The 22417-nt window shown below is 66.5% G+C and overlaps 4 protein-coding genes across 12 annotated transcripts in view; 2 read left to right on the top strand and 2 right to left on the bottom strand.

Annotated features, from left to right (window-relative positions):
- AP2A1 (adaptor related protein complex 2 subunit alpha 1) overlaps positions 1–854 on the top strand; it is an 18120-nt gene extending 17266 nt beyond the window's left edge. Inside the window, 1 exon segment of the mRNA XM_054808402.1 lies at positions 843–854. Coding sequence (XP_054664377.1) covers positions 843–854 — 12 coding nt within the window.
- On the bottom strand, positions 852–11653 carry GYS1 (glycogen synthase 1). 6 transcript variants are annotated; one of them, XM_054808495.1, is made up of 19 exons: positions 11590–11630; positions 10953–11076; positions 10140–10321; positions 8717–8908; positions 8212–8397; positions 7637–7781; positions 6977–7094; positions 6423–6543; positions 6191–6297; positions 5824–5883; positions 5646–5724; positions 5425–5538; positions 4913–5039; positions 4722–4817; positions 4230–4307; positions 3641–3721; positions 3297–3541; positions 1104–1224; positions 852–965 (listed from the first exon to the last, which is right to left on the bottom strand). In XM_054808495.1, the coding sequence occupies exons 2-18, from the start codon at positions 11068–11070 to the stop codon at positions 1114–1116; spliced, it is 2160 nt and encodes a 719-aa protein (XP_054664470.1). In that variant the 5' UTR covers positions 11071–11076; positions 11590–11630; the 3' UTR covers positions 852–965; positions 1104–1113. The 6 variants fall into 6 exon arrangements, with proteins under 6 accessions (XP_054664470.1, XP_054664468.1, XP_054664466.1 ...); XM_054808493.1 differs by lacking the exons at positions 852–965; positions 1104–1224 and having other exon boundaries at positions 2859–3541; positions 10140–10295; positions 11590–11636; XM_054808491.1 differs by lacking the exons at positions 852–965; positions 1104–1224 and having other exon boundaries at positions 2859–3541.
- A 728-nt stretch (positions 11654–12381) lies between these two features.
- On the top strand, positions 12382–17539 carry RUVBL2 (RuvB like AAA ATPase 2). 3 transcript variants are annotated; one of them, XM_054808499.1, is made up of 15 exons: positions 12382–12465; positions 12864–12912; positions 13059–13114; positions 13225–13366; positions 13460–13589; positions 13683–13749; positions 13865–13971; positions 14862–14955; positions 15046–15169; positions 15305–15399; positions 15488–15606; positions 15707–15826; positions 16044–16173; positions 16359–16555; positions 17465–17539. In XM_054808499.1, the coding sequence occupies exons 1-15, from the start codon at positions 12454–12456 to the stop codon at positions 17469–17471; spliced, it is 1449 nt and encodes a 482-aa protein (XP_054664474.1). In that variant the 5' UTR covers positions 12382–12453; the 3' UTR covers positions 17472–17539. The 3 variants fall into 3 exon arrangements, with proteins under 3 accessions (XP_054664474.1, XP_054664476.1, XP_054664475.1); XM_054808501.1 differs by having other exon boundaries at positions 12383–12465; positions 16441–16550; XM_054808500.1 differs by having other exon boundaries at positions 12383–12465; positions 16441–16555.
- Positions 17540–17541: 2 nt separating this feature from the next.
- PNKP (polynucleotide kinase 3'-phosphatase) lies at positions 17542–22062 on the bottom strand. Of its 2 annotated transcripts, none has more exons than XM_054808505.1 (16): positions 21898–22062; positions 21487–21530; positions 20790–21071; positions 20584–20663; positions 20400–20457; positions 20200–20307; positions 19999–20070; positions 19614–19662; positions 19416–19486; positions 19013–19105; positions 18849–18945; positions 18558–18619; positions 18340–18449; positions 18153–18240; positions 17964–18025; positions 17542–17760 (listed from the first exon to the last, which is right to left on the bottom strand). In XM_054808505.1, exons 1-16 carry the CDS (start codon positions 22013–22015, stop codon positions 17640–17642), a joined length of 1515 nt encoding a protein of 504 aa, XP_054664480.1. In that variant the 5' UTR covers positions 22016–22062; the 3' UTR covers positions 17542–17639. The 2 variants fall into 2 exon arrangements, with proteins under 2 accessions (XP_054664480.1, XP_054664479.1); XM_054808504.1 differs by having other exon boundaries at positions 21487–21533; positions 21898–22061.
- Positions 22063–22417: the final 355 nt, after the last annotated feature.

Here is a 22417-nt window from a genome sequence, read left to right as displayed (position 1 = left end):
CAGCAGGCCCCACCCCCCCAGCAGCCCCCACCCCCCAGCAGGCCCCACCCCTCCCAGCAGGCCCCTCCCCTTTCCCCAGGCCCTGCCCCTCCCAGCAGCCCCCACCCCCAGCAGGTCCTGCCCCCAGCAGGCCCCACCCCCCCCAGCAGGCCCCGCCCCTCCCAGCAGCCCCCACCCCCAGCAGCCCCCACCCCCAGCAGGCCCCGCCCCCCAGCAGGCCCCGCCCCTCACAGCAGGCCCCGCCCCTCACAGCAGGCCCCGCCCCTTTCCCCAGGCCACCCCCCCAGCAGCCCCCACCCCCAGCAGCCCCCACCCCTCACAGCAGGCCCCTCCCCTTTCCCCAGGCCCCCACCCCCCAGCAGGCCCCGCCCCCCCGCAGGCCCCGCCCCCCAGCAGCCCCCACCCCCAGCAGCCCCCACCCCTCCCAGCAGGCCCCTCCCCTTCCCCAGGCCCCACCCCCCAGCAGGCCCCTCCCCTTTCCCCAGCCCCCACCCCCAGCAGCCCCCACCCCCAGCAGGCCCCGCCCCCAGCAGCCCCCGCCCCTCACAGCAGGCCCCTCCCCTTTCCCCAGGCCCCGCCCCCCAGCAGGCCCCTCCCCTTTCCCCAGGCCCCGCCCCCAGCAGCCCCCACCCCCCAGCAGCCCCCACCCCTCACAGCAGGCCCCTCCCCTTTCCCCAGGCCCCGCCCCCCAGCAGGCCCCGCCCCTCCCAGCAGGCCCCGCCCCTCACAGCAGGCCCCTCCCCTTTCCCCAGGCCCCGCCCCTCACAGCAGGCCCCGCCCCTCACAGCAGGCCCCTCCCCTTTCCCCAGGCCCCGCCCCCCCAAAGGCCCCGCCCCTCACAGCAGGCCAGGTAGAGCAGGCAGCAACGGGCCGAGGGCACCCAGAGGTCGGCGGAGCCGGTGTCGAAGATGACGCGGAAGGGCTGGGGGGGGGGTCCCCAGGGAGATGGTGCCGTAGTACTGGGCCTGGGGGAGGGGGGGGGGCACACCACACCCGTGTCACCCCCAGGGACCGTCACCCCTGTGGCCCCCCCGACACCCCCCTCCCCGTCACGCCCCCAGCGCTGTGCCACACCCCCCCACCCCCCCCCCCCCCAAACTCACATCCATGTAGTTATGGAGACGCGTAGGGGCGGCCGCTGCCCCTCCCCCGCTCCGGCTCCGGGGTCCCCCCCAGCCCCCCCAGAATTTGGGGGGTACCCAGGGACCCCGCTCCAGGGGGACGCTGTGGGACATACACACACGACACGGGTTAATGAGGGCACGGGGCTAACGAGGTGTGGGGGGGGGGTCCCCAAAGAGCAGGACCCCCAGGGGAGGGGCACCCTTGGGTCCCACTGCAGAGGGACCCCAGGGGCTAATGAGCCTAATGAGCTTAATGAGCTTAATGAGGGGATGCTACTGGACTGGGGTGCTGGGGGGAGACGACCAGGGGCCTCCTGGAGGGGGCAGATGAAGTTAATGAGCTTAATAAGAGGTTAATGAAGTTAATGAGCTTAATGAGAGGTTAATGAGATTAAAGGGGGGAGATCCCCTGGGCACTAACGAGCTTAATGAGCCTAACAAACAAGGTGGCTGGGCTAATGCGGTTAATGAGATAGTGGGGGGGGCGGCCCAGGCAGGTTAATGAGGTTAATGAGATTAACGGGAGGTCTCCAGGCCCCCCCCCCCGGGTGTTAATGAAGTAGGAGGGTAATGAGGGACCCCAAGGCCTGGGGGGGGGTCACCTGAGAGTGGGGTCACCATAGAGGTCAGAGGTCACACCTGGGGTCACACCCCCTGCGGGTGGGGCCAGGGCTGAGCGGGTCGAACCGGCTCCCGCCCCCACCCTGCCCCACCCAGGACCCAGGCAGCTGGGGAGCCCCACCCCCCCCACGGGGGACCCAGGTGTCCGGGAACCCACAGCCCCCCCCTCCCTCCCCCAATGGGCCCCAGGTGTCCCCTGCACCCTCCCCCCCCCCATCCCCCCCCCCCCCCCCCCGGCCACTCAGGCAGCCGGGCACCCTTCCCCCCCTCCCAGGTATTTGGGTGCCATCCCCCACCCCCCCGCAGCCCCCTGGGAACCCCCTGCCCCTCCCCCCCTCGGGGGACCCAGCCATCCGGGGACCCCTCCATCCCCTCATGGGACACACACACACGCCCCCTCCCCCCACCCCGGCTGACCCAGGCGATCGGGGACCCCCCCGGACCCAAGCGGGGGGGGGGGAGGGGAATTCCCCCTCCCCCCACATCCTCCTCCCAGGGGACCCAGACGTGTGGGGGAGGGGTGGTAACAACACCCCCCCCCCCCCCCCCCCCCCCCCCCCCCCCCCCCCCGCTCACCGCAGCATCGCGCCTGCGCCGGTCACGAGCAGCAGGAGGCGCCCGAGCGCGAGACCCCCCATGGCCGCTCTGTGCCCCCCCCTCCCCGCGCGCGCGGGGAAACACCCCCCCCTCCTCCTGAGAGCCCCGCCCACCGCCCCGCCCCCGGCCCCCCTCGCCACGCCCCTTCATTGGCTGGGAGCGGGGGGGGGGGGTGGGTGGGTGGGGAAGCCCCGCCCCAAGAGGCCACGTGGGGCCGGGGGTGACTCAGGGGGCGTGACCTGCCGGGGGTGGAGGGAGCCCCGAAACCGCCCTGTAATTGAGGGGGGCCCCGAAACCGCCCCCACATCCGGGAGGGGGTGGCCCGAAACCGCCCTGTAATTTGGGGGGGCCCTGAAACCGCCCCCCACATCCGGGGGAGCCCCAAAACCGCCTATGCTGGGGAGGGGTGGGGGGGAATCCTGAAACCGCCACATAACTGGGGGACCCTGAAACTGCCCGCACTTGGGGGGGGGGCCTCAAAACTACCCCATCATTGGGAGCCCCCCCGAACCAGCCCATTATGGGGGACCCCTAACCCCCCCCTCCAATGATGGACCCTGGAGTCTGGAGGGGCTGTGAAGCACCTTTATTATCCGCTGCGCCGAGGGGGGACGGACGGATGCGGGGCCCCCCCTGGACCCACACTTGGGGGGTGGAGCGTGTGTGTGGGGGGCGGACTGATACGGGGCTGCCCCACAACCTCCCCGCTTTGTGATAGGGGGAGGTTGGGGGGTGCTCCATGGCCCCCCCCTTTGCTGTGGGGCTGAGCCCAGGCACTGTGGAGTTAAGTGGGGCTGGGGGGGGGGTACATGGGGCGCCCCATGCCCCTCCCCCCCCAAGTTCTGTGGGGCTGAGCCTGAGGAAGCGTCGTGGGGCTGAGAAAGGGGGGTACAATGCCGCGGGGCACCCCGCATCCCCCCACCCCACATCCCTCCCCACGGGGTGTTCCCCCACCTTTACGCCGTGGGGCGGGAAAGGAGCTGCTGTGGGGCGCCCCACATCCGCTGTGGGGCTCAGTTCCTGGCGGGGGCTGTGGGGAGGCCGGGGGGGCTGGGCGGGCGGCGGATGTTGGCTCGGTCCTTGGCGGCCTCTTCTTCCTCGTCGTAACGCTCGTCCTCTTCGTCGCTGTGCCGGGGGCTGGAGAGGCGGGAGAGGGCGGGCGAGGGGGGCACCGAGGCCGGGCGGGGGTAGCGGAAACCCTGGGGGAGGGACGGGACACACACACAGAGGACATCCAAGAGTTTGGGGGGTGCACCCAGGGGTGGGAGGGGCACCCAGGGGTGGGGGGGGGGACTCACGGCAGCGGCCTCGGGGGGTTCGTAGGTGAAGCTCTCGGGAAAGGCCTTGGCCAGCGCCATGCGTCGGGCGAAGGTGTAGTACTGGGGGGGGGGAATAGAGGTCAGAGGTCGGGGCACCCTGAGCCCCCAGGACCCTCTCCAAGACCCCCAGAGACCTCCCAGGACCTCCAGAACCTTTTTGGAACCCCCATATCCCCCAGGGACCCCCCCAAAACCACCTCAGACCCTCTCTGGGACCCCCTGGACTGCCCCAGCCCCCCCCGAAGACCTTCTCTAGGACCTCCAGAACCCTCCAGGACCCCCCCAGCCCCCGCCAAGGACCCCTCCAGAACCCCCAGAGACACCCCCCCAAACCCCAGGACCCCCTGGGGCCCCCCAACCCCCCCCTCCAGGACCCCCTGAGTCCCCTTGGATCCCTTCCAGGATCCCCAGAGACACCCCCCTCAAAACCCCAAAACTCCCCAAGACCCACTGCTCTCCCCAGGACACCCAAGGGACCCCCTCAGGTTACCTCCAGGACCCCCAGGAACCCCCCCAAACCCCTCAGGACCCCCCAAAACCCCTCAGGACCCCCCCCCCCCCATCTCACCCTGCCCAGGTACTTCCAGTCGAGGAGGTCGGAGAGACGCTCGGTGCGGTTGCGTTGGACGATGCGCTGGCGCCGGCTCTGCTGGCAGAAGCCGTAGAGGAAAGCGGTGAGCTGCGCGCACGACTCCTCGGGCGCCCGGAACCGCCGGTCCACGATGTAGATCCCTACGGCGGCACTGTGTCAGCCGCCAGGGACCCGGGGACGGGGGGGACCCCAGCATTTGGGGACGTGAGGACCCAGCTGTCCGGACGCCCAAGGACCCCGGCGGTTGGGGACCCGAGCACTCGGGTGTCTGGGGACGCAAGGACCCAGGCGGTTGGGGACCCCCCACCCAAGGACCCAGGCTCTGGGGACCCCCCTCAGGCTTTGGGGACCCCCCACCCAAAGACTCAGGCTCTGGGCACACACCCCCACAGGCTTTGGGGACACCCCGCCCAAACACCTGGGTTCTAGGGACCCCCCCCGCCCACGCACACCGCGGTGGGGACTGACCGTAGGCAGAGGGATCGGCGATGTGCTCCTCCATGAAACACCCGAACCCCGAAAGGTTGGTGGAGACGCTGGGGATCCCCATGACCGTGCACTCGGCTGGAGAGGGGAGGGGGGGGGGGCAGGTAAAAAATGGGGGGGGGGTCAATCGCAGTACCCCAACATTTAGGGGGAACCCCCCAGGGTTTTCTTACCGGGGGTGTAACCCCAGGGTTCGTAGTAAGAGGGGAACACCCCCAAGTGACACCCCCGGACAAATTCCTCGTAGTCGACGGGCAGGAGGGGGCTGGTGGAGGACAGGAACTCGGGGTGGAAGATGATCTGGGGGGGGGCAGAGTCACAAATGGCCCCCCAGGACCCCCAGAGCCCCCCCGGAACCCCCAGATTCCCCCTGGGACCCCTCAGACACCTCTGGGACCCCCCAGATCCCCCCGAGACTCCCCAGACCCCACTGGGACCCTCCAGATCCCCCTGTACCCCCCCCCCCCAAGGACCCCCAGGCCCCTCTCCCACCCCCTCCCCAAGCCTCCCACCCCCCAAACCCCCTGGGACCCCCCCCCCAAAACCCCTCCGGACCTTCTCCAGGCCTCCCTCCAACTCCCCCCCAGCCCCCCCAAAACCCCTCCTTCACCACCCCCAAACCCCAATAATTGCTCCCCACCCCCCATGTCCCGTCCGTCCCCCGTCCCCCCCCCCAAGCTGTCACCTTGACCCGGTCGTTGCTGCTGTTGAAGAGCCCGATGCGCCGGATCGTGGTCAGGATGGGATCGGTGGCATCGTCCAACATGTTGTGGGTGCAGACAGGGGGAAAAGATTGCCGCTTTGGGGGGGGCAAACAAAAAAAAAAAAAAAAGGGGGAGTTCTAAGCGTCCAGCTGTAGCAAAAACCCCATTTTTTTTTTCTCTTTTCCCCCCCAAAAAGCCGTACCTGGGTGGCGAAGATGGCACGTTTCATCATGGTGAAATCCTCCCGGTCCAACATCTTGTTCATGTCAGGGAGGTTCCCCCTGTGGAATTTTGGGGGGGGGGGTGGGTTAAAGACACCCCCAACCCCCCCAAAAAAATAGAGGAGAGCCACGTGTTTGGGGTGTGGGAGGGGTGCTTACACCAACAGCGATTCATAGAGTTTTTTCCCAAATTTTTCCTTGACGGCGTTGGCTGTGTCCCTGGAAGAGGAAGGGGAAAAAAAGAAAGGACGGGGGGGGGGGGAATGGGGAGGAGGGGTGTCAGTCTGGATGCCTGGGTCTGGGGGGGGGTTTAGGGGGTTCCCTGGGGGCTTGGGGGCTCACTGGGGGCAGAGTTGGGGCTCCCCAGGGGTTTGGGGGCTCCCTAGGGAGATTTAGGGGGTTCCCTGGGGTTTTAAGGGGCTCCCCAGAGGTTTGAGGGCTTCCTGGGGGCTTTAAGGGGCTCCCTGGGGGGGGTTTAGGGGGTTCCCTGGGGGTTTGGGGGCTCCCTGGGGGTTTGGGGGCCCACCAGAGCTGCTTGCGCACGGCCTGGCCCTTCAGCGACTCCACGTTGAAGTTGTTGGTCCGGGCCGGCATGATGAAGAAGGCCACCACCGTCACCTCGCTGCCATTCACCTGTGGGGACGCCCCAGGTGTCCCCAAACGTCCCCCGTGTCCCCAAATATTCCCCCCACCCGAAATATCCCATGTCCCCAAATGTCCCCATGTCCCCCCCATCCCCCACGTCCCCCCCACGTCACCCGCAGGAGGTAGTTGAGCCGCGCCAGCGCCTCCAGGAAGATGTCCGCCCCCTTGTTGGAGAACTCGTAGCGCCCCGCGATGAAGAAGAAAAGCGTCTTGTCCAGGTCGAAATCCAGGTGCCTGCGGGGACCCTGTCACCTCACTGCACCCCAAAACTCCCCCGACCTCCCCAGTCCTCCTGATCCCCCCCAACCCCTGGGATACCCCCAAACCTGTCCCAGACCCCCCCAAATCTCTCTGGGCCCCCCCAAAACCCTCCCCAGACCCCCCCCACCCCTCCCCACTACCCACAGGGCACATGGATGCCTGGGTACCCCCAAACTCCTAAGTACCTCCCCAAAACTAATGTGTGTCCCCACCCAAACTCCTGCATCCCCCCTCCCTCCAGACACTTGGGTCCCCCCAAACTCCTGAGTCCCATCTGAACACCTGAGTCCCCCCAAATTCCTGAGCCCCCCCACCAACTCCTGAGCATTCCCCTCACCAGACTCTTGTGTCTTCCCAGACACCCTGGCTGCCCCCCCCCCCCCCCAGATATCGGGGTGCTCCTGACCCGTAGAAGTGTCCCCGGACGAACTCCTGGACGCGCGCCTTGCTCTGGGCGTGCAGGTTCTGGAACTCGTGCATGGCCGAGAACTTGCGGACGTTGAGGCCGTTGGGGGTCACCAGGTCTGGGGGGGGGAATTTGAGAGGTGTCTTGTGGTTTTTGGGGTGCCCCGAGGATGTGTGTGTGTGTGTTGGGGTCACTAGAGTCTCGGGGAGGTGACACGGAGGGAGAAGTGTCTCTTGGGTGTTTCTGTGGACACCGGGGTCCCTCTGGGGGTGGTGGGATCCCCCGGGGTTATTGGGGTCCCTGTGGGGTCTTGGGGTCCCTCTTGGGGTCCCCATGAAGGTGATTAAAGTCTCCCTGGAAGCGCCAGGGTCCGCCTGGGAGCGCTGGGGTCCCCCCTGAGTGCATTGAGGTCCCTATGACGGGGTGGGGACTCCCCTCACGGGGACGTCGGGGTCCTGGAAGGGTCTTGGGGTCCCCCCCGTGTCTGTTGGGGTCCCTCAGAGGACACTGGGGTCCCTCTGGCTGCGTTGGGCTCCCCACGACGACGTCAAGCTCCCCGTGACGCTCTCCCCCTCCCCGTGATGCATTCGGGTCCCCCCCCGCCCTGATATTGGGGTGCTCCCCCCCCCAGCCCGGGGTCGTTCCGCGCCGTTCCCCCACCCGGTTTCCGCTTGAGGAGGTGCTCGGCCTCGGCGGCGGTGACGTGGGAGACGGTGGTGAGGACGTGGGCGCAGTGCGCGGCCGCCCGCTCCAGGCAGTACCGGTGGTAGATCTGCCGCTCCCCGGCCTCCTTGTCCACGTCGAACTGGCGGCGGCGCCGCCGCAGGCCCGCCATGGACCGGGGTCACCCCCAGCATCCCACAATGCACCGGGGGAAGTGACCCCTGACCCCCGGCGTCCCAGCATGCACTGGGGGTGACCCTGATGTACCGCTAGGCCACGGGTCCGTCCCTCCCTGGGGTCCCCCCCGGGCCCTGGGTCCGTCCCTCCCCGGGGTCCCCCCCAGCCCCAGGTCCCACTTCCCCAAGTTCCCCCTTCCCCGGGTTCCCCCCTTCCCCGATCCCTAAATCACGTGTCCCCCTCAAATCCTTCCCCCCCCAAATCCCCCCCCACGCGTGCATGTCCCCCCACCTTCCCTCCCAAGATTCCCCCCAGCCCCACATCCCCCTTCCTTTGGTCCCCCCCCCCATGTCTCCATCCCCCCACTCGTGTCCCCCCCCCCAGGCCCCACTCACGCTGTGGAGGTTGTTGTAAAAGTCGACGCTGCCGGCGCACAGGTAACGGCCCAGGAGGGTGGCGTGGGTGGTGAAGATGGTGGCCACTGGCAACCGGCGCGCGCGGCTCAGCACCAGCCCCAGCCCCGCCAGCCACTCATGGAAGTGGCCCACGATGAACGGGCGCTCCTCGCTCTGCGCCGCGAACTGGCGCAATGGCGGCCGGGCGGCACCGCGTCACTCGGCGCTGTCCGGCATCGCATGTGCCCACCACCCCCCCCCCCCGTGTCGCTGGTCGCCCCTCCATGGTGTCACCCCAAAGGTACTCAGCCCCACGCACGGGACACCCAAACCCACCCAGGGACACCCAAAATCCCCTCAAGAACCCCCCAAAATCCCCTCAGGGACCCCCCAAAACCACCTAGGACCACCCAAACTCCCTCAGGGTCCCCCAAAATCCCCTCAGGAACCCCCTAAACCCCTCTCAGAGACCCCCAAAATCCCCTGAGGACCCCCCCAAACCCACCTCTCCGAGGAACCAAGCGACGAGGAAGCCGAAGAGGACGGCGTCATTGGCTTCCCGGTCGTACCAGGGCACCCCGATAGCGCAGCTCTCCCACAGCTCCCCCTTCCACCGTTCCAGGCTCCAGGCCGTCGCCCCAACATCCAACAACACGACGGCCGGGCTCCCCTCAATCAACCAACGTCCAAAATGGACCTGCATCCCCCCCAAAAAAAGCACCCCGAAACCTTTAGCACCTCTCAAATACCCTTAAGGGGTGTTTCTTTGGCAGGCTGAACCCCAAAAACAAGCACCCTGAATCCCCTGGTGCCTCCGAACTCCTTCTCTTCGCTTCTCTCCAGCACTCACTGCCCAAAATACACCCACACCCCAAAAATGGGAGGACCCCCAAACCCTCAGTGCCCCTAAATATCAGGTCTGGGGTCCCCTCCATCAACCTGCACCCCAAAACGGGGCACCCTGAAGCCGTCAGCACCCCTAACACCATCCTCTGGGCTCCCCTCTGCCATCCTGTACCCCAAAACCTGACACCCCAAACCCTCCAGCACCCCTAAACTCCCCAAAATGGCTCCTGGGCGGGGGGGGGAACTCCCAGGCATGTGCACCCCTGAAAGAGGTTAAGTGTCCCCAAAAATGGGTTAAGTGGCCCCCAAAATAGGGTAATGCGCCCCAAAAACGGGTTAATGTGCCCCAAAAGTGAATTATCCCCAAAAATGGCTTGAAATACCCCAAAAATGGCCTACGACCCCCCAAAATGAACTCAATCTCCCTAAAAGTGAGTTAAACATCCACAAAAATGGGGTAAATGGCCCCAAAAATAGCTTGACGCCCCCTAAAGTGAGATAAATCTCCCTAATAGTGAGTTAATGCCCCCCAAAATGGGATAAATCTCCCCCAAAATAGGTTAAATGGCCCCAAACCCAGAATGAATCTCCTCAAAACTGGGTTAAACCACACCAAAAATGGGTTAATATCCCCCAAAATGGATCCTGCCCCCATTTTTTGGGGCGGGGGGGAGGGGAACCCATGACCTTTGCTGACCATGGGGGGAGGGTAACGTGAGCTGGGGGGGGGAGGGGTGGGACGGGCTAAAAATAACCCCCACGTGTATGGTGTGGGGGAGGGGGGCGGAAGGTCTGAGTGCCTTGGCAGCACCCTGGGGTTTCGCCTGCCTGGGTGCCCCCCCCCGACCCCTGGGTGCTCACGACGCTGGGGGTCCCTCTTATTCTCTGGGTCTCCCCATCTCCCCCTGACACCCTATGGGTGCTCCCCCCACCCCATGGCTGCTCCCCCCACCCTATGGGTGCCCACCTCGCGGCCCTGGGCCTTCATGGCGGTCAGGGTGGGGCGCGGGGCGGGCTGAATCCCCTCATCCCCAAATCCCACCCCACCCCATGGGTGCTCCCCCCACCCTATGGGTGCCCACCTTACAGCCCTGCGCGTTCATGGCGGCCAGGGTGCGGCGCAGGGCGGGCTGGGGCGGCTCCAGCAGCTCCACCTGGGTGCGGACGCTGCTCTCCACGTAGGGCCCCACCAGCACGTAACTCTCCCCCCACTCGTCCGCCGTCACTCGCGCCTTCGTCTGCAGCACCGTGTAGATCCCGCCCACTAACGGCATTCCCAGCGGGCACCAGGGCTCCCGTTAACCCACGGCACGCTAGGCCTTGCACCCTCCCACAATGCACCGGGGCTTCCCGTTAACCCACAGGACACTAGGCCTCACGCCATCGTTAACCCACGGCATGCTAGGCCTCGCACCTTCCCATGACGCACTGCAGCTCCTGTTAACCCACAGGACACTAGGCCTTGCACCATCCCACAATGCACCGGGGCTTCCTGTTAACCCACAGGACACTAGGCCTTGCGCCATCCCATGATGCACTTCAGCTCCCGTTAACCCACAGCACGCTAGGCCTCGTGCCATCCCATCATGCACTGAGGAAGGGCATGGCTTCCCAGCCTGCACTGGGGCCCAGCCAACCCCCTAGGCCTCAGTGCATCCCACAATGCACCGGGGCACCCCCCCATCACCTGCCTCCATGTATCCCAGAAGCCTTTGGGGTCTGACACCCCCTGGGCATACTGGAAGCTCCGCCCCCTCCCCGCAAAGCCCCGCCCCTCCCGCAAAGCATGATGGGACAGCCCGGTCCTCCAATGGGCCTGAGGGGACCCGGGGGGGGGGGTGTCCCATTTTTTTGGGGGCGGGGGGGGGGCGTGTTGTCCCCCCAATATCGCTCACCCTTATTGGCCACCTCCCAGGCCACTTCGAAGAGGACGACATTATCGGGGGCCCCGGGGCCCCCCCACTCTTCCAGCCCCGGTAGGGAGCTCACCGAGACGCTGCGGGCCAACGGCATGGCGCCCTGGAAAGGGGGGGGGGAGGAACACAGCACGCCCCCCCCCCCCCCCCAAATAAAAATCAGTATGGGGCGGGGGATCTCCAAAACTCGGGGACAACCCCAAAATGGTGGTCGGGGGGGTGGGGATGGAGGGAAATGGGGGGAGACACCCACACCCATGGGACCCCGACCCATGGGACCCCCCCCCCAAGGACCCTGAGACTCCCCCCCCCAGCACCCCAAGTTTCCCCCTACCCACCCATGGGTGCCCCCCCCACACCCATTGCACCCCCCATCCCCCCATAGGACCCCTCCCCCCCCGCAGCACCCCGAGATCCCCCCATAGGAGCCCCCCCGCCACCCATGGGTGCCCCCCCGAGGCCATTAAACCCCCAATAAAAGCACCCCCCCCCCCCCGGACCCACCCCCCGGGGACCCCCCCCGAGAGCCTTTGGCTCCCGGGGACCCCCCCCGGCGGGGGTGTCCCCCAGGTTTTGGGGGTGTCCCAGAGGGTCCCATTCCGCCCCCCCCCCTCACCTCCCCGCGCTCCCGCAGCCGATCGCGAACTGACCCCTCCCGCCCCCCGTCGCCTTCACGCCCCGCCCCCTCCTCCGGTTGTGGCTCCTCCTCCCAGACGCTGATTGGACGAGGTGCGGGGGGGGGGGGGGACACGACACGGAATAGAGAGGGGGGAGACACACGGTGCAGGCTTAAAGGGGCAATGGGAAGGCTTAAAGGGGCAATGGGGGACCCACAGCGGGGGCGAAGAGGAATTGGCTCCTTCCCCTGTGGGGGAGGGGAAAGTGGGGCTATGGGGCAGCTATGGGGCAGGCCGGGGCACTTATGGGGCGGCTACAGGGTTATGGGGTACCTATGGGGCAGGCTGGGGCTGTGAGGTAGGTATGAGAGTGGTTATGGGGTTTGCTATGGGGCAGGCTATAGGGCAGGGCTATGGGGCGGGCGCTAGGGGCAGGTCAGGGCTATGAGGCACCTATGGGGCCGGCTGTGGGGCAGGCTGAGGGTATAGGTGAGCTATAGGGAAGTTATAGAGGGGGGTATGGGGCAGCTCGGCGCGATGGGGCAGCTCTGGGTGTGGTTATGGGGCAGGTTATGGGGCTGTGGGGTACCTTTGGGGCAACTCTGGGGCTGGCCAGGGCTGTAGGGCCGGCTATGGGGCATAGGATGGGCTATGGGGCAGGCTATGGGGCACAGGATGGGCTATGGGGCAGCCCCCCCCCCATCCCAGAAGGCCTGTGGCAGTGTTGGAGGACCGCGCACCATCGAGAGGCAGGGCCAGAGCGGTCCCCGGCCAGGCCCCGCCCCTTCTCTCTCGTTTCCCGCCCTGCGCCACTTCCGGCGCGCGCCAGGAGAGCGCGAGGGCAGCGCGGAGCGAGCGGCGCCATGGCAACGGCGGTGGGGGGCGGTGGGGGGCCCTGAGGGGGTTTGGGGGGGCCTGGGGGGTCCTGAGGGGTTTGGGGGGTCCTGAGGGGGTTTGGGGGGTCCTGAGAGGGGGCGGGGAGGGGGTTGGGGGGGATCTGGGGGGTCCTGAGGGGCTGGGGGGGGCCCGGGGGGGCCGTGAGGGTCTGAGGGGACTTTAAGGGGGGTCCTGAGGGGTTTTGGGGGGGCCCGGGGGGCCCTGAGGGGCTGGAGGTGACTCGGTGGGGCAGGAGAACACAGCGAGGGTGGTGGGGGGCTGCGGGCTGATTTGGGCGTTCAGGGGGCGTTGGGGGGATCCCGGGGATGCTGAGGTGGAGCCGATTTTGGGGTGTGTTCCCCCCCCCAAGATCTCCCAATTCCCCCCCCCCCCCCAGACCCCAAAAGTGCCAGAAATCCGGGACGTGACCCGAATCGAGCGCATCGGTGAGCAATGGCAGGGGTGCTGACATCTCCCCGCCTCGTTTTTTGGGGTACCCCCCCGGAAAAAAACCCAGTGGGGATCCCACCCCATTTTTGAGGGGGGGCAACACCCCAAAAAACACCCACCCACCCCCACCCCCCCAAAACAGGCGCCCACTCCCACATCCGCGGCCTTGGCCTCGATGACGCCCTGGAACCCCGACAGGTACTGAGAAATTCTGGGGGCGACGCTCAAAGAGGAGGGAAAATGCAGAAAATTGTGGGGTGCAGACCCCAAATCCCCCCTCGGGGTCCCCCCCTTTTCCTCCCCCGCAGGTTTCCCAGGGCATGGTGGGACAATTAGCGGCTCGTCGCGCTGCCGGTGTCATTTTGGAGATGATTAAAGAAGGAAAAATCGCTGGGAGAGCTGTTCTCATCGCAGGACAACCCGGCACCGGCAAAACCGCCATCGCTATGGGTCCGCTGATGATTTCCCCACTTTCCCCATGATTTTAACACGCCCGAAATCACCCAAAATCACCCCAGAATCCTGTGACCCCCCCCCACCCAGGGATGGCGCAGGCGTTGGGGCCCGACACTCCTTTCACCGCCATCGCCGGGAGCGAGATTTTCTCCTTGGAAATGAGCCGGACCGAAGCTCTCACTCAGGCTTTCCGGCGATCTATCGGCGTTCGCATCAAGTTAGGGTTTCCCCCCCCTTTATTTTTGGGGTCCCCCCCTTTATTTTTGGGGTCCTCCCCTTTAACTTTTCACTTTTCGTGGTTTATTCGCAGAGAAGAGACAGAAATTATCGAAGGTGAAGTGGTGGAGATTCAAATTGATCGGCCGGCGACCGGCACGGTGAGACTCCCCTCCAGAAAAAAACCCCACCCCCCCCAGCACCCCAAAAAACCCCCCAGCACCCCAAAAAAGCCCTCAGAGAACCCCCAAAATCACCGCGCCCCCCCCCCCCCAGGGCACAAAAGTGGGGAAGTTGACGCTGAAGACGACGGAGATGGAAACCATTTACGACCTGGGGACGAAGATGATCGAGTCGCTGACAAAGGAGAAGGTCCAAGCGGGGTGAGCACCCCAAAAATTTGGGGGGGGACACCCCAAAATGAAAGGGGGGCCCCAAAATTGAGTTGAGCCCCCCCCCCCCAAAATGGAGGCGGGAGGTTTGGGAATTGGAGGACAGGGCCTGAAACGAAGCTGAAAATGAGGCGGGGGGGTGTTGGAAATTGGGGGGGACACCCCAAAATTTGGGGAGGGGCGGTGCCTCGGGATGGGGGAGAGGTGGGAAATGGGGTGAAAAAGTGGAAAAATTGAGTAAAATAAGCGTAGGTGGCATGGCAATTGGGGTGAAAAACCAGGAACTGGGGTAAAAAACCTGGGAATTGTGGTAAAACCCCAAAATCTTGGTGGAAAAAAACCCCCAAATGGGTTGAAAAATCTGCAAACTGGGGCAAAATAATCTGAAAATGGGGGAAGCCTCCCAAAAAAAGGTTGAAAACCTTCAAAAATGATTAAAAAGTTCAAAAATAGAATAAAATAATCCCACAAATGGGGTAAAAAAAGCCCCTAAGTGGGGTGAAAGAATCCAGAAATGTGAAAAGCTGCAAAATGGGTAAAAAAAACCCCAAAACAGAATGAAAAAGACTAAAACGGGAAGAAGAGAACTTGAAAATGGGGTGAAAAAGCCCCAAACTTGGTAAACCCTCTAAATCTGGGCTGAAATAACCCCAAAATGGTGTGAAATGCTCCCATTTTGGGGTAAAATGCCCCATTTTCAGGTAGGACCCCCCCAATATTACAAATCAGTTTAGAAGGGAGACGAACCACAAACTGGGCTGAAAAACTGCGAAATAAGGTTTAAAAAATTGCTGGAAATGGGTAAAAAAAGACTTGAGGGAGGGGACCCCAAATTGGGGGGGGAGGCACCCCCGAAATGAGGCTGATTTCCCCCCCCCCAGGGACGTCATCACCATCGACAAGGCAACGGGGAAAATCTCCAAGCTGGGTCGTTCCTTCACCCGAGCGCGGGATTACGACGCCATGGGGTCGCAGGTGGGAATTTGGGGGGGCAGGAGGAGGTTTTGGGGGTGATGCTGAACCCCCCCTTTTTAATTTTGGGGTCCTTTTCCCCCCCCCCCCCAGACGAAATTCGTGCAGTGCCCCGACGGGGAGCTGCAGAAGCAGAAGGAGGTGGTGCACACCGTGTCGCTGCACGAGATCGACGTCATCAACAGTCGCACGCAGGGCTTCCTCGCTCTCTTTTCCGGTACTGCCGCCCCACGGCCGCTCTGCCTGCCCCCCCCCAAACCGCCCCATCCAGCCCAGGGCTCCCTCAGTGTCCCCTGTGCCCCAGAACCCCCCCAGCCCCCCCATAACCCCCCCCCCCCCCCCCTCGCCCCAGGCGACACGGGGGAGATCAAGTCGGAGGTGCGGGAGCAGATCAACGCCAAAGTGGCCGAGTGGCGCGAGGAAGGCAAAGCCGAAGTCATCCCAGGGGTGAGCTTGGGACAGGGGGGCCCCTGACACCCCCACAACTCCCCCCCCAGCACCCCCATAACCCCCCCCCCCCCCCCCCCCCCCCCAGGTTTTATTCATCGATGAAGTTCACATGTTGGACATCGAGTGTTTTTCCTTCCTCAACCGGGCGTTGGAGAGCGACATGGCGCCCGTCCTCATCATGGCCACCAACCGCGGCATCACCCGGTGGGGAACCCGTGGGTGGGTGGGTGGGGTGGGGGGAAATCAGGGTGCGGGGGGCACCCCCTGACCCCCCCCCCCCCACTTTGCGTCTCCGTTCCCCAAGGATTCGGGGCACCAATTACCAGAGTCCCCACGGGCTCCCCATCGACCTGCTCGACCGGCTGCTCATCATCTCCACCGCGCCCTACAGCGACAAGGAGACCAAGCAGATCCTCAAGATAAGGTGTGCGGGGGGGGGGCACCCCAAAACCCCCCCCTGCACCCCAAAACCCCCCCCCCCGCACCCCAAGCCACCCCTCCCTGCACCCCCTATGGCACCCCACATTGACACCCACGGTTGCCCCAGGCAGGGCAGTTATTCCCCCCCCCCCCCCCAACGCCTCGGGACACCCCCCCAAAACCTCAGGGCGTCCCCCAACCCTTTCGGGGTGCCCCCCCAGGTGCGAGGAAGAGGACGTGGAGATGACGGAAGATGCCTACTCGGTGCTGACGCGCATCGGGCTGGAGACGTCGCTGCGTTACGCCATCCAGCTCATCACCGCCGCCAGCCTGGTGGCGCGGAAGCGCAAGGTGGGGGGGGGGCTGGGGGCACTTGGGGGGCAACATGTGGGGCTGGGGGCACCTAGAGGCTCTTGGGGGGGGCTGGGGGCACTTGGGGGGCAACATGTGGGGCTGGGGGCACCTGGAGGGGCTCTTGGGGGGGCTCTTGGGGGGCGGGGGGTGTGTGTGTCCCCTGAAGCGTGGGGGTTTTGCAGGAGCTGGGAGGGGATGAAGGTTCCTGGGGGTTTTTGGGGGTGCTCTGCTCTGCCCCCCCCCCCCCCCTCACCGGCACTGCAGGGGGCGGAGGTGCAGGTCGAGGACATCAAGCGCGTTTACTCGCTGTTCCTGGACGAGTCCCGTTCCACCCAGTACATGAGGGAGTACCAGGAGGCCTTCCTCTTCAACGAGCTCAGTGAGGGGGGGCACGGGGCACGGGGGGGGGCACGGGGCATGGGGGGGGGGTACGGGGGGGGCACGGGGCACGGGGGGGGGCACGGGGGGGGGCACGGGGCACGGGGCACGGGGCGGGCACGGGGGGGCTCGGAGTTGCAGAGGAGGAGGGAGGGGGGTGGAGGGCAGTGAGGGGATGGGGGGGGGCACAAAGATGGGGGGGATGGGGGGGCACAAAGATGGGGGGACATGGGGGGATGGGGGGGGCACAAAGATGGGATGGGGGGGATGGGGGGGCACAAAGATGGGGGATGGGGGGGCACAAAGATGGGGGGACATGGGGGGATGGGGGGACAGGGGGGGATGGGGGGCACAAAGATGGGGGACGGGGGGGGCACAAAGATGGGGGACGGGGGGGCACAAAGATGGGGGACGGGGGGCACAAAGATGGGGGACATGGGGGATGGGGGGCACAAAGATGGGGGGACATGGGGGATGGGGGGGACATGGGGGATGGGGGGGACAAAGATGGGGGATGGGGGATGGGGGGCACAAAGATGGGGGGACATGGGGGGACAAAGATGGGGGGACATGGGGGGATGGGGGGACAAAGATGGGGGGACATGGGATGGGGGGGCACAAAGATGGGGGGACATGGGGGGATGGGAGGGGCACAAAGATGGGGGACATGGGGGGATGGGGGGACAAAGATGGGGGGACATGGGATGGGGGGGCATGGGGGGATGGGGGGGCACAAAGATGGGGGGACATGGGGGGAGCACTGGGGGCAGGGGGGGACACACGTGGGGGGATGGGGGACACAGGGGGTTGCCCGGGGGGGCAGGGGGGGGACACAGGGGGGATGGGGGGACACAGGGGAATTTGGGGACACCAGGGAGTCCCTGACTGTCCCCTCCCCCCCCCCCCCCAGAGGGTGAAACCATGGAAACGCCGTGACCCCTCCTGCACCCCTCCCCCGTTTTGTAAAATAAACCCCAAATCAGAACTGGATGTGCGAATCCTCGCGGGGGGGGGGGGGGGGGGGCAACACCTTTATTGGGGGGCTCGAGGGGGTGGGGGAGGGGTTTTGGGGGGGTGGGGGCGTCTCATCCGTCGTTGAACTGGAGGAAGAGGCGTTGGCGTCGCGGGTCCCCGAAACGGGGGACGAAGGGGACACGCAGGATCTGGGCGAAGCCCTCGTCGGGGGAGGGGGCGACGAACTTGCTCCTGTGGGGGAGGGGCGAGTGAACCCCACACCCCACCCCCCCCCCCCGGGAATGGGGGAAAAAGGGGTGAAATTGGGCAGAAACGGGGCGGGGGGGGGGGGGGGGGGGGAAGAGAAATGGGGTAAAAAGCAAGAGAATTAGGGGTTGGGGGGAGGGGCTGGGAGTGCAGGACCCCCCAAACCACCCCCCAGCCCCCCCCCGTACCTGTACCCGTGCAGCACGACGTCGGTCACCGGGATGTGGCCGCTCTCCGTCATATCCCGGAACTTGAAATCGTTTGTTTGGAAAAAAAAGAGGAAAAAAAAAAAGAGAAAAAAAAAAAAAAAAAAGGGGGAGTTGTGGGGGCTGGGGGAGGGGCAAACCCCCCTCCCCCCAATCCCCTCCCCCCCTCACCCGACAGTTGTGTCGCGCCTGCTCCAGCGTGGCCGTGAAATGGAGACAGCGGCAGGGCACGGCGGCCGCGCGGGCGCACGCCACGTATCTGGGGGAGGGGGGGAAAGAAGGGGGTTCGGGGGGGGGGTCCCCAAAACCTCAAGGGGGGGGGGGGTCACCCCCCCGCCCCCACCCCCCTCGGACTCGCCTCTGTCGCGATTCGGGGTCAGGGTTCGTGTTGTCGACGGCCACGGGGCGCCCGCGGGTCAGGGCGTCGGTGCAGGCGGCGACGCAGCGTTGCCAGGAGCCCAGGGTGTCCTGCCCGGGGGTCACGGAGGGGTCACGGGGTCACAGAAGGGTCAAGGTGGGGTCAGAAGGGATCAAGGTGGGGTCACGGGGGACCCCGTTCCCCCTCCCCCCCCTCACCCGGTTGACGTAGACGTAGCCGGCGGGGACGAAGTGCGTCTTCAGGAAGGTCGATTTGCCGGCTGAGAGGGGTCAGAGGTCAAGGTTGAGTTCAGAGATCAAGGTCAGGGGGTCAAGGTCGGGGTCAGGGATCAGAGGTGGGCGGGGGTGTGGTTACAGAGCAGGGATCAGGTTTAGGGTCAAGGGTCAGGCTCAAAGGTCAAGGTCAGCAGAGTCAGAGGTCAAGGATCAGGACAGGGTTTAGGGTTAGGGTCAGGTTGGGGGCAAGGTCAGGGGTCAAAGGTCGCTCACCCCCGGGGAAGCCGACGGCCACCACCACCTCGGGGCTGGAGGAGAGCAGGGGGGCGGCGGGGGGGTCGTACAGCGGAGCCTCGGGGTCCAGCTGGCGCTGCAGGGGCAGGGGTCAGAGGTCAAAGGTCAGCTGCTGGGGGGGAGGGGGGGGTGGCGTCACTCACGGGGTCAAAGGTCGGCAGGTCGAAGGGCGCAGGCGCCCAGCCCAGGAAGAATTCCTCCGGCGTCTGGAAGCGCAGCTCCGCGTTCAGGGCGAACTGGGAGTGGGGGAGTCACAAACTGGGGGGACTGGGGGTGGGGGGGCAGGGATGGGGGGGGTCCCAGGGTCGGGGGGGGGGTTCCCCAGAGGTTTGGGGGGGTCCTGGGGGGGGGAGCCCCAGGGGTTTGGGAGGTCCCGGCGGTGCGAGGGGGGTCCCCAGGGGTTTGGGGGGTCCTGGGGGGGGGGGGGGCAGGGTTTTTGGGGGGGTCCTGGGCAGTCCCCAGGGATTTGGGGGGGGGGGGTGCCCAGGCATTTGGGGAGGGCCCGAGGGGGTCCCCAGGGGTTTGGGGGGGGCTGGGGGGGCGCACCAGGCGGTCGCTGCAGGAGAAATCCTTCTTCTTGCGCCCAGGGGCCCAGTTCGGGGGGCGCCCGGCAGCGTCTGGGGGGGCCAAAACACAAAGGGGGTGATGGGGAGGTTGGACACCCACCCCCCCCCCCCCCCAGGACCCCAAAACACCCTCAGGCCCCCCCAGAGACCCCCACGACCCCCCCCGGCCCCTGCTCACCCCCCACGTAGAGGCTCTTGGCCACCGACACCGTCACATCCCCGTTGGCCTGTGGGACACCCCAAACCAGTGACCCCCAGTTCAGCCCAATCACCCCCACTTCGTGTCCCCCCCCCCACCTCCCAGTGCCCCCCAGCAGCTCCCAGTGCCCCCCCAGCACCTCCCAGTGCCCTCCTCTTGCTCCCACTGTCCCCCCAGTGCCCCCCAGCAGCTCCCAGTGCCCTCCCAGTAGTTTCCAGTGCCTCCCCAGCAGCTCCCAGCACCCTCCCCATCCCCTCCTCCCGCTCCCAGTGTCCCCCCAGTGTCCCCCAGGCAGCTCCCAGTGCCCTCCCAGCACCCTCCAACACCTCCCAGTGCCCCCCAGTCCCTCCCAGTGCCCCCCCACCTTCTCGCAGAGATGATCCCACATCCCCAGCACTGGTTTCCGATAGATCCCCGGCCCTGTCGCCACCAGCACCTATTTTTTTTTGGGGGGGGGGGGGTGTCTGTGATAAACAGCTCACAGGGGGGCCCAGGACGGGTCTGGGGGGGTCCCCTAAGGTTTTGGGGGGGGGGGGGAAGGCAGCCCAGGGGGGTCCACGCTGACCTGGAGGGGCAGCCCCAGCCGTTGGGTCACTGCTTCCACCTTGACCTTGAAGTCGTCAGGACGCAGGCGGCCACGGGAGATCCCCAGTTGGTTGGTGAAGACAACGAGCTGGGGGGGGGAAGGAAAAAAAAAAGGGGGGGTCAGGGGGGTTTGGGGGGGTCAGTGGGGGGCTTGGGGGGGCCCCAGAGCGGGGATCGTACCTTATACCCATCGCTCCGCAGCTGCTTCAGCTTCTTGGGAATCTCGGGGTACAAAATCCTGAGGCGGGGGGGTGTGTGTGTGTGTAAAAATGGAGGGTGGGCACCCCAAAATAGCACCCAGGAAGCCCCCCCCCCCTTCGTGCTCCCCCAGGACCCCCCCAGACTCCCTGCCCCCCTCCCTCACCTCCAGTCGTCGGAGCCAGTGGGAAAAACCTTCCCCGACTTGGTGGTGATGAGGGTCCCGTCCAGGTCGAACCCGGCGATCTGGGGGGGGGCAGGGGAGGGTTAATGAGGGGGCCCCCCAAAAAGAGGTGACCCCCAGAAGTGTAGCCCCCCCAAAAAGAAAAAAGACCCCAAAAATGAAGAAGGAACCCCCCAAACTGGGCATACCTGAGCGCTGGGCACGACGCCGGGAGGGGTGAAGACGAGGAGAGCGCCGTGGTGATGCCAAGCGTCATGGGGGGCAGTCAGGGATTTTGGGGGACCCCCCCGGAGTGGAGGGGGGGATGTGGAGGGGCTGAGGGGACGTTTTGGGGGCCGGGGGGACCCCTCAAAGTGAAGTTGGTGGGGATAAAGCCCGTTGACCAAGCAGAGGGTCTGGCCGGGGTGAAGGGTGGCGTGACCCCCCCGGCCCAGCGCTGCCCCCCCCACGGAAGTGGGGTTCACGCCTCGCTGTTGGGGGGGGGGAAGGCAGCATCAGGGGGGGCCCCCAAAAACCCCCTGGGGACTCCCTTTCAATCCACCCCCCAAATCACCCCAAAGCCCCCCTCAAATCACCCTGCGTCCCCCCAAAATTGGGCCCCCCACCCCACAAAATGTGCCCTGAGACCCCCTGAATCCCCATAACCCCCCCCAGGTATTGGGGAGACCCTCAGGACCCCCCCAAACCCCCCTAGAGCCCCCCTAAACCCCCCTGCAGCCCCCTGACCCCCCTCAGGGCCCCCCTAAACCTCCCAACCCCCCGCAGGGCCCCCCAAACCCCCAACAGCCCACCCGACCCCCCTCAGGGCCCCCCTAAACCCCCCTCAGGGCCCCCCCAAACCCCCCTAGAGCCCCCTGCCGCCCCCCCGGCCCCCCCAAACCCCACCTGGGTGACCAGGGCCGTGCGCTCGGCGTAGTTGGCCACGATCTCTACTGCACGGGAAGGGGGGGGGGGGAGGTGGTGAGAAACCGGGGCACCCTGCAGCCCCCCAAACAGCGGGGAAGGGGCCGGGGGGGGCGGGACGGGACACGGACCCCAGGGGCCTCCCCGGTCCTTTGGCAGGGGCTGCGGGGGAGGGGGGCCGGGGGTGTCTCGGTGTCCCGGGACTGGGCCCGGGGGGGGTGGGTGGGGCTGGGGATGCTCGTGGGGGGGGGGGGGGCTGGGGGGGGTCCCGGTGTCCTGGGCCCGGGGGTGTCTGCGGAGCCTCAGGGTTGCGCGGGGAGAAGCGCGGGGAGAAGCGCGGGGTTCCCGGGGCGTGAGGGGGGTGGGGGGGTGTTTCCCGGTGCCCCGACGCACCCTGCCCGCGGGAGCACTTGCGGTCGGTGACGCCGGTGAGCGGCCCCCGGCCCAGCACCACGGTCTCGCCATCGGGCAGCGGCACCAGCCCGCCCGCCCCGCGCAGCTCGCACCGCATCGCTACCGGAAGTGATGACACGCCCCTTCCGGTTAGCAGCACCGCCCCTTCCGGTCCCCCGCTCCGCCGTTTCCGCTCCTCCCGCAGCGCGCCCCCCCCCCTTTTTAGTCCTCCAAGTCCCGCCCCTTCCTGTTAATCCGTCACAGCTTCTGGTCAGCCCACCCCGCCGCTTCCGGTGGGTGAGGGCGCCAGCTCGCCCCCTGGCGGTGGAAAGGTGAGTCGGTCCTCCGGGAACGTCTGGGTCCTCCAGGGTGGGGGGGGCACTGGGAGGGACTGGTTTGGACTGGGAGGGGGCGGGGCATGCTCCGGGGGGGCACCCCTCCCCCCCCACCCGGGTCCCCTGAATAACCCCCGGCCTCAGCAGGACACGGAGCCACGGTGTGACCCCCCCACCTCGCACGA

The sequence above is a fragment of the Grus americana genome, chromosome 36, assembly GCF_028858705.1.
Source record: "Grus americana isolate bGruAme1 chromosome 36, bGruAme1.mat, whole genome shotgun sequence".
Classification (NCBI taxonomy): domain Eukaryota; kingdom Metazoa; phylum Chordata; class Aves; order Gruiformes; family Gruidae; genus Grus; species Grus americana.
This window is presented reverse-complemented; position numbering and strand designations above follow the sequence as displayed.

What these genes read in the sequence shown, in the direction of transcription:
- GYS1 (XM_054808491.1), bottom strand. Translation starts at nt 11,070, where the DNA reads ATGCCGTTGGCCCGCAGCGTCTCGGTGAGCTCCCTACCGGGGCTGGAA. An exon ending in TGAACGCGCAGGGCTGTAAG is followed by an intron (nt 8,909 to 10,139) that starts GTGGGCACCCAT and finishes GGGGGGATGCAG; the next exon opens with GTCCATTTTGGACGTTGGTT. An exon ending in GGCTCAACTACCTCCTGCGG is followed by an intron (nt 6,298 to 6,422) that starts GTGACGTGGGGG and finishes GCGTCCCCACAG; the next exon opens with GTGAATGGCAGCGAGGTGAC.
- RUVBL2 (XM_054808499.1), top strand. An exon ending in ACGCCCTGGAACCCCGACAG is followed by an intron (nt 13,115 to 13,224) that starts GTACTGAGAAAT and finishes CCTCCCCCGCAG; the next exon opens with GTTTCCCAGGGCATGGTGGG. An exon ending in AAGGAGAAGGTCCAAGCGGG is followed by an intron (nt 13,972 to 14,861) that starts GTGAGCACCCCA and finishes CCCCCCCCCCAG; the next exon opens with GGACGTCATCACCATCGACA.
- PNKP (XM_054808504.1), bottom strand. Translation starts at nt 22,015, where the DNA reads ATGCGGTGCGAGCTGCGCGGGGCGGGCGGGCTGGTGCCGCTGCCCGAT. An exon ending in GCACGGCCCTGGTCACCCAG is followed by an intron (nt 21,072 to 21,486) that starts GTGGGGTTTGGG and finishes CCCCCCCAACAG; the next exon opens with CGAGGCGTGAACCCCACTTC. An exon ending in GCTACGTCTACGTCAACCGG is followed by an intron (nt 18,450 to 18,557) that starts GTGAGGGGGGGG and finishes ACCCCCGGGCAG; the next exon opens with GACACCCTGGGCTCCTGGCA.